The 12,350-nt window shown below is 45.0% G+C and overlaps 2 protein-coding genes across 6 annotated transcripts in view; both read left to right on the top strand.

Moving 5' to 3' along the window:
- The first annotated feature begins 2,222 nt into the window (after positions 1-2,222).
- LOC109883341 (spidroin-2-like) lies at positions 2,223-6,954 on the top strand. Its single transcript, XM_031832659.1, has 2 exons — positions 2,223-5,228; positions 6,432-6,954. The coding sequence occupies exon 1, from the start codon at positions 3,489-3,491 to the stop codon at positions 4,878-4,880; it is 1,392 nt and encodes a 463-aa protein (XP_031688519.1). The 5' UTR covers positions 2,223-3,488; the 3' UTR covers positions 4,881-5,228; positions 6,432-6,954.
- A 111-nt stretch (positions 6,955-7,065) lies between these two features.
- rnf175 (ring finger protein 175) overlaps positions 7,066-12,350 on the top strand; it is a 46,383-nt gene continuing 41,098 nt past the window's right edge. For 2 of the 5 annotated variants that reach the window (XM_031832657.1, XM_031832658.1), the window contains exon 1: positions 7,066-8,536. In XM_031832657.1, coding sequence (XP_031688517.1) covers positions 8,516-8,536 — 21 coding nt within the window. In that variant the 5' untranslated portion in view covers positions 7,066-8,515. The remainder of the gene's footprint in view (positions 8,537-12,350) is intronic. The other 3 variants (XR_004211079.1, XM_031832655.1, XM_031832656.1) reach the window with 2 other exon arrangements.

Here is a 12,350-nt window from a genome sequence, read left to right as displayed (position 1 = left end):
AGAGAGAGAGACAGAGACAGAGACAGAGACAGAGAGAGAGAGAGAGAGAGAGAAGTGTAGAGGGAAACAGAGAGAGAGAGAGAAGTGTAGAGGGAAACAGAGAGAGAGACAGAGACAGAGAGAGAGACAGAGACAGAGAGAGAGAGAGAGAGAAGTGTAGAGGGAAACAGAGAGAGAGAGAGAGAAGTGTAGAGGGAAACAGAGAGAGAGAGAGAAGTGTAGAGGGAAACAGAGAGAGAGAGAGAAGTGTAGAGGGAAACAGAGAGAGAGAGATTCAAGCAATAAGAATAAGACAAAAATGTCAGTAATATTCCATTCAATATAAAAAATATACTGAACTCCTAATTTTGTTACTGTATAGTTCAACTTGTGCTTAAAGCCTCCTTGTCCATCTATATACATTACCGTGTCATATTCGTCATAGTCGTCTTGACAACGGACAGCATAGACACACAGGCAGAGTAGCAGTAGCCACTTCATGTTCGCGTTAGATGGTGTCTCAATAAAGTTTCTGCCTTTGAAAATCAACAGATTTCAGTGGAGGGCACAAACGTATTTAAACCTGTCCCACGTTTAAAGCACCTCCCCCTCTCTCTCTCTCTCTCTCTCTCTCTCTCTCTCTCTCTCTCTCTCACACTCACATACACACACACAACACACACACACACACACACACACACACACACACACACACACACACACACACACACACACACACACACACACACACACACACACACACACACGCACACACACACACACACACCCTCTCGATCAAGTTCCCTCTAACCACTGGTTTAGGAGTGTACCCTCCCTCAATTCTAAACTTAACCACTATGGACGTTGAATGTAAACCTGACCTTAAACCTATGAATGTGGTCCGAATGTCATCTCACCCTATGGGCTCTAATCTGGAACAGAATTTTATTATGTCATCCTATGGTCTCTAATTTGGAGCAAAACTTTATTATGTCACCCTATGGTGTAATTTGGAGCAAAACTTCAGAATGTCGCCCCATGGACTCTAATCTGGAGCAGAACCTTAGCAAGATCATGAAGTACAGTAGGTTACAAAAAATTTGTTGATATGTCTCATAGACAGCATGCATACATATTGCATTAAATGTAAACATACAGAACCAGTCCATAGTTTGGACACACCTACTCATTCAAGGGGTTTTCTTTATTTTTACTATTTTCTACATTGTAGAATAATAGTGAAAACATCAATATTATGAAATAACACATATGGAATCATGTAGTAACCAAAAAAGTGTTAAACAAATCTAAATATATTTTATATTTGAGATTCTTCAAAGTAGCCACCCTTTGCCTTGATGACAGCTTTGCACACTCATTCTCTCAACCAGCTTCACCTGGAATGCTTTCCCAACAGTCTTGAAGTAGTTCCCACATATGCTAAGCACTTGTTGGCTGCTTTTCCTTCACTCTGTGGTCCAACTCATCCCAAACCATCTCAGTTGGGTTCAGTTCGGTGATTGTGGAGGCCGGGTCATCTGATGCAGCACTCCATCACTCTCCTTCTTGGTCAAATAGCCCTTACACATCCTGGAGGTGTGTTGGCTCATTGTCCTGTTGAAAACAAATTATTAAGAAGGAAAGAAATTCCACAAATGAACTTTTAACAACACACACCTGTTAATTGAAATGCAATCCTGGGGCAGCAGGGTAGCCTAGTGGTTAGAGTGTTGGACTTGCAGTCGAAAGGTTGCAAGTTCAAAACCCTGAGCTGGCAAGGTACAAATCTGTCATTCTGCCCCTGAACAGGCAGTTAACCCACTGTTCCTACACTGTCATTGAAAATAAGAATTTGTTCTTTACTGACTTGCCTAGTAAAGGTTAAAAAAAAAAATCCTGATGACTACCTCATGAAGCTGGTTGAGAGAGTGCCACGCACATCAAGGCAAAGGGTGGCTACTTTGATGAATCTAAAAAATAAAACATATTTTGTATTGTTTAACACTTTTTTGGTTCCTACATGATTCCATATGTGTTATTTCATAGTATTGATGTCGTAGGCTGCTAGATCAAAATCTGTCTTTCTGCCCCTGAACAAGGCAGTTAATTAACCCACTGTTAACGGCTATCATTGTAAATAAGAATTTATTCTTAACTGGCTTGCCTAGTTAAATGAAAAAATTCATACTTCTGATATCTTCACTATTGTTCTACAATGTAGAAAATAGTAAAAATAAAGAAAAACCCTGGAATGAGTAGGTGTGTCCAAACTTTTGACTGGTACTGTACGTGCATTTCTCTACCCTTCCAATTGATTTAAGGCAATCGTCGTTATTTCCCGATAGCTGAGTAGTCACCCAGTTGACAGAACAGGTTTGTTTGATCACGGTGTTTACCTGGATGGGGCCATCATACCTCCACCCACTAAATGTCAAACACACACTTTGGACTGCGTGATCGACAGAGGACATTCAGCCTGAGCCTGTTGTGTATTCACTAGGAACCAAACAGAAGTAAACCGGACCAAACGGGACCAAACTGGACCAAACGGGACCAAACAGCAGTGGTTTATAGTACTTACGTAATTTACTTTTAAAGTACTACTTTAGTGGTGTTTTTGGGTATCTGTACTTTACTTTACTATTTAACATTTTTGACAACTTTTACTTTTAAATCCACGACATTCGTAAACAAAATAATGTACTTTTTATTCCCTACATTTTCCCTGACACCTAAAAGTGTAATTTACATTTTTTGAACACTCAGCGAGGACAGAATTACGGCACCTGTCAGGATAACACTTGGTCGTCCCTACTGCCTCTGATCTGGGGGACTCACGAAACACAACTACTGTGTTTGTAAATGATGTCTGAGTGTTGGAGTGTGGCCCCTGTCAGTCCGTGGTTAAAAATAATACGAAAATAGTGCCGTCTCGTTTGCTTAATATCAGGAGTTTGATGAACAGCTTTTACATTGTACGTTTACTCAAGTATGACGATTGATTACTTTTTATACCACTTTACTACTGTAGATTTAAAGCCAAGTAGTATTTTCTCAAGTGGTATTTTACTGGTTGACTTTTACCTGAGTCATCTTCTATTAAGGTGTCTTTACTTTTACTGAAGTATGACAATTGAGTACTTTTTCCACCACTGCTAAACGGGACCAAACGGGGCCAAACGGGACCAAACGGGGCCAAGTGGGACCAAACGGGACCAAGTGGGACCAAACGGGACCAAGTGGGACCAAACGGGGCCAAGTGGGACCAAACAGGGACAAACAGGACCAAGTGGGACCAAACAGGACCAAACGGGACCAAACGGGCCCAAACAGGACAAAACGGGACCAAACAGGGCCAAACGGGACCAAGTGGGACCAAACAGGACCAAGTGGGACCAAGTAGGACCAAACAGGACCAAACGGGACCAAGTGGGACCAAACGGGGCCAAGTGGGACCAAACGGGGCCAAGTGGGACCAAACAGGGCCAAACGGGACCAAGTGGGACCAAATGGGGCCAAACGGGACCAAGTGGGACCAAACGGGGCCAAACGGGACCAAGTGGGACCAAACAGGGCCAAATGGGACCAAGTGGGACCAAACGGGGCCAAGTGGGACCAAGCGGGACCAAACGGGGCCAAACGGGGCCAAGTGGGACCAAAAGGGGCAAAGTGGGACCAAGCGGGACCAAACGGGGCCAAACGGGGCCAAGTGGGACCAAACGGGGCCAAGTGGGACCAAGCGGGACCAAACGGGGCCAAACGGGGCCAAGTGGGACCAAAAGGGGCAAAGTGGGACCAAGCGGGACCAAACGGGGCCAAACGGGGCCAAGTGGGACCAAAAGGGGCAAAGTGGGACCAAATGGGGCCAAGTGAACGGGGCCAAGTGGGACCAAACGGGGCCAAGTGGGACCAAACGGGGCCAAACGGGACCAAACGGGGCCAAGTGGGACCAAACGGGACCAAGTGGGACCAAACGGGGCCAAGTGGGACCAAACGGGGACAAACGGGGCCAAGTGGAACCAAACAGGACCAAACGGGACCAAACGGGGCCAAGTGGGACCAAACGGGGCCAAACGGGACCAAACGGGGCCAAGTGGGACCAAACGGGGCCAAACTGGACCAAACGGGGCCAAATGGGACCAAACGGGGCCAAGTGGGACCAAACGGGGCCAAACGGGACCAAACGGGGCCAAGTGGAACCAAACGGGGCCAAGTGGGACCAAACGGGGCCAAACGGGACCAAACGGGGCCAAGTGGGACCAAACGGGGCCAAACGGGACCAAACTGGGCCAAGTGGAACCAAACGGGGCCAAGTGGGACCAAACGGGGCCAAACGGGACCAAACGGGGCCAAGTGGGACCAAACGGGGCCAAGTGGGACCAAACGGGGCCAAACGGGACCAAACGGGGCCAAGTGGGACCAAACGGGGCCAAACGGGGCCAAACGGGACCAAACGGGGCCAAGTGGAACCAAACGGGGCCAAGTGGGACCATACGGGGCCAAACGGGCCAAGTGGGACCAAACGGGGCCAAGTGGGACCAAACGGGGCCAAACGGGGCCAAGTGGGACCAAACGGGGCCAAGTGGGACCAAACGGGGCCAAACGGGACCAAACGGGGCCAAGTGGAACCAAACAGGGCCAAGTGGGACCAAATGGGGCCAAGTGGGACCAAACGGGGCCAAACGGGACCAAACGGGGCCAAGTGGGACCAAACGGGGCCAAACGGGACCAAACGGGGCCAAACGGGGCCAAGTGGGACCAAACGGGGCCAAACGGGACAAACGGGGCTAAACGGGGCCAAGTGGGACCAAACGGGGCCAAGTGGGACCAAACGGGGCCAAGTGGGACCAAACGGGGCCAAGTGGAACCAAACGGGGCCAAACAAGGAGAGACCTACATGACCTACATTTGTCGAATAAGAAACTCTTGTTTTTGTTGCAAAATGTTTTCAGTTGGGAAGCGTTTTGTTATGATTTTATACAGTGTGCACTAATGAATACACCCCAGGACTGCCCAGGTAGAATTGGTTCATACTCTTTCTGTTTAAAAGGAGGAGGAAACACGTTGTTTTTGGACTTGTGTTGAAAGACTGCAGTTGGATTTGGTCATAGTTATCATTCTGCCAGTAAAATGGCATCAAAGAAATGATTGAGTAAGCAGGTATTACCTCCGCAACTTGATCAATCATTCACAAAACACTGTTCTGTTGTCCATTATCCAAGAGTTCCAACTAACATATTGGTCTTCAGGTAAATCACCTGTCTGTCTGTCTGTCCGTCTGTCCGACTGTCTGTCCATCTGTCCGTCTGTCTGTCTGTCCGTTTGTCTGTCTGTCTGTCCGTCCGTCCATCTGTCTGTCCATCCATCCATATGCCTGTCTGTCTGTCCATCCATCCGTCTGTCTGTTTGTCTGTCTGTCCGTCTGTATGTCTGTCCGTCCATCTGTCTGTCCATCCATCCATATGCCTGTCTGTCTGTCCATCCATCCGTATGTCTGTCTGTCTGTCTGTCCGTCCATCTGTCTGTCCATCCATCTGTCTGTCTGTCTGTCCATCCATCCATCTGTCTGTCCATCCATCTGTCTGTCCATCCATCTGTCTGTCCATCCATCTGTCCATCCCTCCGTCCGTCTGTCCGTCTATCCATCCGTATGTCCGTCCATCCATCCACCTGTCTGTCTATCCATCCATCTGTCTGTCCATCCATTCTGTCACGACTTCCTCTGAAGTCGGCCCTTCTCCTTGTTCGGCTTTCTAGTCACTACGATCCATTTTTCTGTTTCGTTTTGTTTTGTCTGATTACACACACACCTGCTTTACATTCCCTCATTACATTCCCTATTTTACCACCTGACATACATATCTGTTCTGTCCGTGATTGTTCATGTCGCTAGTGGTTGTGTTTGTGTTAGAGTTGTATGTTCCTATTTGTAATTTTGCTTAATTCTTTGAGTAAACTCAGTTGGATTACTCCATACCTGTGTCCTGCGCCTGACTCCGCTTTCACTCACTGCACCCAATCGCTGACACATCCGTCTGTCCGTCCATCTGTCTGTCTGTCTGTCTGTCTGTCTGTCTGTCTGTCTGTCTGTCTGTCTGTCTGTCTGTCTGTCTGTCTGTCTGTCTGTCTGTCTGTCTGTCTGTCCATCCATTCGTCCATCTGTCCGTCTATCTGTCTGTCTGTCCATTCGTCCGTCTGTCCGTCTGTCTGTCCATCCGTATGTCTGTCCGTCCGTCTGTCCGTCTATCTGTCCATCCGTCTGTCTGTCTGTCCGTCCGTCCGTCCGTCCGTCCGTCCGTCCGTCCGTCCGTCCGTCCGTCCGTCCGTCCGTCCGTCCGTCCGTCCGTCTGTCTGTCTGTCTATCTGTCTGTCTGTCCGTCTATCTGTCTGTCTGTCCGTCCATCTGTCTCCAGACTCCAGAGTATATTATTTTTCTATATCTTCTTTTTCAGACAAACAAAGATATTATTTTGTTTTATTGGAGCAGCAGTAGACTCTGTTGGAAACCAAACCAACGTAAAAACCTGAGGAGGAGCTCCCCCTTGTGGAGACAGCTTTAAACTCCATATGAGCCCTTTACAAGGGAAAGGTGGATACCTAGTCAGTTCTACAACTGAATGCATTCAATTCAATTGTGTCTTCAGCATTTAACCCAACAGGGACGAAGGTGACATTTCAGTTGTGTCAATGATCAATAGACAGACAGCCAGACAGTCAGCCAGACAGCCAGAGAGACCAACATAGACACACACAGGTCAATCCTGGTTCTGGGAACCCAAAGTGGTGCACATTTTGTTTCGGCTCTACACTACACACCTGATTTGAAATTGATGAAGAAAAGCAGGTGTTTAGCACCCATTAGAGCCTGGTTCCTGTCTAGGTTTCTTCCTAGGTTCCAGCCTTTCTAGGGTGTTTTTTCCCCTAGAGCCTGGTTCCTCTCTAGGTTTCTTCCTAGGTTCCTGCCTTTCTAGGGAGTTTTTCACCCAGAGCCTGGTTCCTCTCTAGCTTTCTTCCTAGGTTCCTGCCTTTCTAGGGAGTTTTTCACCCAGAGCCTGGTTCCTCTCTAGCTTTCTTCCTAGGTTCCTGCCTTTCTAGGGAGTTTTTCACCCAGAGCCTGGTTCCTCTCTAGCTTTCTTCCTAGGTTCCGGCCTTTCTAGGGAGTTTTTTCCTAGCCACCGTTCTTCCACATCTGCACTGCACTGGTTTCTGTATAAGCACGTTGTGACATCTGCTGATGTAAAAAGGGCTTTATAAATACATTTGATTTGATACAGTGCTCTACTTTTGATCGGGGCCCATGGTGCTCTGTAGAAGAACACTCAGGGAAAGGGCGCCATCTTGAAAGCAAGCCACCGTTAGTGTTGAGCACTTCATTATTTATTATAGATCACTTACTTATAGATTATTGATCACGTTTCACTGGAAACCGGAGATTCTGACAAAGTTTTTCACACACACACGTAACCGGTGTGAAATGCTAGTTAGCAGTGCGCTCTAGTAGAGTTTCAACCGGGGCCGTCACTCGCTCTGAGACCTTGAATTTGTTGTTTCCTTTGCTCTCTCTGCGAAGGCCGTGGCTTTCGTGAAGCGACAGGTAAATATGCTTCGTGGGAGGCAGTTTATGTGTGAAGAGGATCCTTGGTTTGATCTCAGATTGGGGCGCTAATACTGGAGGCAACACTGTTCACTTCTAATATGCGATTCAACAGCATTTCAATTCAAGGGGCTTTATTGCCATGGGAAACCGATGTTTACATTACCAAAGCAAGGGAAATAGATACTAAACAGAACAGATAATAAACATTGATATCTTTGTCTTGTCTTTTACTCATGTTGTACATTTATTGCCATAATAAAACAACGTGTCCTATTTTCACACTATTGATTGACAGATAACAGAAATACGCTTATCAGACTTGATATCGATTGACTCCATTTGTAAATATTGACCGTTTCACCCCCCAAAATAAGACTGAACTTCTTGATGCATAAAATCCTTAACGTTACTATGGTGGAGGGTATAATTATAGTATCATATTATAGTGTCATGCACTACAAATAACACAACTGAAAAGACAAATAAATTGTATTTATTGAGATAAATATTTGTGGCTGCTTCACATCCTGTAGTGTTGTCTCTACCTTCTTGACCCTTGTGCTGTTGTCTGTGCACAATAATGTTTGTACCATGTTGTACTGTCTCTTTTTGTAGTGTCTCTCTTGTCGTGAAGTGTGTTTTGTCCTATATATATAATAATAAATATCCCAGCCCCCTGTCCCGGCAGGATACTTTTTGGTATGATGTCATTGTACATAAGAATTTGTTCTTAACTGACTTGTCTAGTTTAAATAAAGGTTAAATAAAATGAAAATAAATCGATCAAGCACCTTTTTACGCTTTTTCTATGAGGCTGTCTTACGTAAACTACGTAATGTAAGTGGAATTCTTACGTTGGCAGCGCAGCTGTCAGTTTCTAAGTCGAGTTGTGTGTTTAGCGAGCCGGATAGCTAGTTAGCTACAATAACAACAGGAGATATGGCTGGACTTCAACCCCAGGTAACGTTTATATGGTTAGCTCCTGCTTACAACGGCCTGTGTTATTTGCTAGTTAGCTAAACAATTAATGTTAGCTACTGTTTACAACCAGGTGAATTGACAGCATGCATAACGTGGTCGTAAGCTAAATGCTAGGTAGCTAGCGGTTCCCAATGTGTCGTTGTGTTTAACCTGAAAATATCTAGATAGATTATTCTACTACGACAGGGTGTGTGGCAACATAAAAAAAATGCGCCTTGGATTCAGTCCTTCTCCATACGTTTTGGTTGATAGCTGCTTAGCTAGTAATCATATGATTTTTTTAAATTTTTATTATTATTATTTTTAGATCAACGCTAGTTAACCACCTATTGCAGACATTTGTAATCAACACGTCATCTAGGTTAACGTTGGCTAACGTAAAGTGAGCTAGATCTCGTAAATATCACACATCTGCTTGTTTACAAGTCTAGACTAACGTGTAACGTTACTATAAATGACTCCCTTCGCTAAGAAATGGGCTAGATCTGGGGTGTATTCATTACGCCTATTCTGTAGCAAAACGGAAGCAAACAGAACGAAATGGGGCGGGACCTAGATGAATTTGTCCAATAGACACTCACGTTTTGCTCTGTTTGCTTCCGTTCGGTAAACAGTTTCCGCAATGAATACGCCCTGTATTCTCTCTTCTCTTGATTGTAACAACCCCCCACCTCTCTCTCTGTCTCTGTCTCTCTCTCTCTCAATTCAATTAAAGGGCTTTATTGCCAAAGCAAGTGAGGTAGATAATATATAAAGTGAAATAAACAATAAAAAATTAACAGTAAACATTACACTCACAGAAGTTTCTCTCTCTCTCTCTCTCTCTCTCTGTCTCTGTCTCTCTCTGTCTGTCTCTCTCTCTCTCTGTCTCTGTCTCTCTTCTCTCTCTCTCTCTCCTCTCTTCTCTCTCTCTTTTCATCTCATTCAATTTCGATTTAAAGTCTTTATTAGCATGGGAAACGTGTTAACATTGCCAAAGCAAGTGAAGTAGATAATAAACAAAAGTGAAATAAAAAATAAAAATGAACAGTAAACATTACAGTCACAGAATTTGCACGGCAAGCGGTACAGGAGCGCCAAGTCTAGGTCCAAAAGGCTTCTACCCCCAAGCCAACTGTTCTCTCTGCTACCGCACGGCAAGCGGTACAGGAGCGCCAAGTCTAGGTCCAAAAGGCTTCTACCCCCAAGCCAACTGTTCTCTCTGCTACCGCACGGCAAGCGGTACCGGAGCGCCAAGTCTAGGTCCAAAAGGCTTCTACCCCCAAGCCATAAGTCTCAAGAACACCTAATTAAATGGCCACCCGGTCTATTTGCCCCCCCCTCCCCCCTTTTTACACCGCTGCTACTCTCTGTTATCATCTATGCATAGTCACTTATATAGTAACGCTACCTACATGTACATATTACCTCAACTAACCAGTGTCCCCGCACATTGACTCTGTACCGGTACCCCCTGTATATAGCCTCCACATTGACTCTGTACCGGTACCCCCTGTATATAGCCTCCACATTGACTCTGTACCGGTACCCCCTGTATATAGTCTCCACATTGACTCTGTACCGGTACCCCCTGTATATAGTCTCCACATTGACTCTGTACCGGTACCCCCTGTATATAGTCTCCACATTGACTCTGTACCGGTACCCCTGTATATAGTCTCCACATTGACTCTGTACCGGTACCCCCTGTATATAGTCTCTACATTGACTCTGTACCGGTACCCCCTGTATATAGCCTCCACATTGACTCTGTACCGGTACCCCCTGTATATAGCCTCCACATTGACTCTGTACCGGTACACCCTGTATATAGCCTCCACATTGACTCTGTACCGGTACCCCCTGTATATAGTCTCCACATTGACTCTGTACCGGTACCCCCTGTATATAGCCTCCACATTGACTCTGTACCGGTACCCCCTGTATATAGTCTAGTATTCAGCATTTCACTGTGAGGTCTACTACACCTGTTGTATTCAGCATTTCACTGTGAGGTCTACTACACCTGTTGTATTCAGCATTTCACTGTGAGGTCTACTACACCTGTTGTATTCAGCATTTCACTGTGAGGTCTACTACAACTGTTGTATTCAGCATTTCACTGTGAGGTCTACTACAACTGTTGTATTCAGCATTTCACTGTAAGGTCTACTACACCTGTTGTATTCAGCATTTCACTGTGAGGTCTACTACACCTGTTGTATTCAGCATTTCACTGTAAGGTCTACTACACCTGTTGTATTCAGCATTTCACTGTGAGGTCTACTACACCTGTTGTATTCAGCATTTCACTGTGAGGTCTACTACACCTGTTGTATTCAGCATTTCACTGTGAGGTCTACTACAACTGTTGTATTCAGCATTTCACTGTGAGGTCTACTACACCTGTTGTATTCAGCATTTCACTGTAAGATCTACTACACCTGTTGTATTCAGCATTTCACTGTGAGGTCTACTACACCTGTTGTATTCAGCATTTCACTGTAAGGTCTACTACACCTGTTGTATTCAGCATTTCACTGTCAGGTCTACTACACCTGTTGTATTCAGCATTTCACTGTCAGGTCTACTACACCTGTTGTATTCAGCATTTCACTGTAAGGTCTACTACACCTGTTGTATTCAGCATTTCACTGTGAGGTCTACTACACCTGTTGTATTCAGCATTTCACTGTGAGGTCTACTACACCTGTTGTATTCAGCATTTCACTGTAAGGTCTACTACACCTGTTGTATTCAGCATTTCACTGTAAGGTCTACTACACCTGTTGTATTCAGCATTTCACTGTAAGGTCTACTACACCTGTTGTATTCAGCATTTCACTGTAAGGTCTACTACACCTGTTGTATTCAGCATGTCACTGTAAGGTCTACTACACCTGTTGTATTCATCATTTCACTGTGAGGTCTACTACACCTGTTGTATTCATCATTTCACTGTGAGGTCTACCTACACCTGTTGTATTCATCATTTCACTGTGAGGTCTACCTACACCTGTTGTATTCAGCATTTCACTGTGAGGTCTACTACACCTGTTGTATTCAGCATTTCACTGTGAGGTCTACTACACCTGTTGTATTCAGCATTTCACTGTGAGGTCTACTACACCTGTTGTATTCATCATTTCACTGTGAGGTCTACTACACCTGTTGTATTCATCATTTCACTGTGAGGTCTACTACACCTGTTGTATTCATCATTTCACTGTGAGGTCTACTACACCTGTTGTATTCATCATTTCACTGTGAGGTCTACTACACCTGTTGTATTCATCATTTCACTGTGAGGTCTACTACACCTGTTGTATTCATCATTTCACTGTGAGGTCTACCTACACCTGTTGTATTCAGCATTTCACTGTGAGGTCTACTACACCTGTTGTATTCAGCATTTCACTGTGAGGTCTACTACACCTGTTGTATTCAGCATTTCACTGTAAGGTCTACTACACCTGTTGTATTCAGCATTTCACTGTAAGGTCTACCTACACCTGTTGTATTCAGCATTTCACTGTGAGGTCTACTACACCTGTTGTATTCATCATTTCACTGTGAGGTCTACTACACCTGTTGTATTCAGCATTTCACTGTGAGGTCTACTACACCTGTTGTATTCAGCATTTCACTGTAAGGTCTACTACACCTGTTGTATTCAGCATTTCACTGTGAGGTCTACTACACCTGTTGTATTCAGCATTTCACTGTAAGGTCTACTACACCTGTTGTATTCAGCATTTCACTGTAAGGTCTACCTACACCTGTTGTATTCAGCATTTCACTGTGAGGTCTACTA

Source organism: Oncorhynchus kisutch, linkage group LG9, assembly GCF_002021735.2.
Source record: "Oncorhynchus kisutch isolate 150728-3 linkage group LG9, Okis_V2, whole genome shotgun sequence".
In the NCBI taxonomy this organism is placed as follows: Eukaryota; Metazoa; Chordata; class Actinopteri; order Salmoniformes; family Salmonidae; genus Oncorhynchus; species Oncorhynchus kisutch.
Note: the sequence above shows the minus strand (reverse complement) of the source record. Positions and strands in the feature narration are given on the sequence as shown.

What these genes read in the sequence shown, in the direction of transcription:
- LOC109883341 (XM_031832659.1), top strand. Translation starts at nt 3,489, where the DNA reads ATGGGGCCAAACGGGACCAAGTGGGACCAAACGGGGCCAAACGGGACC.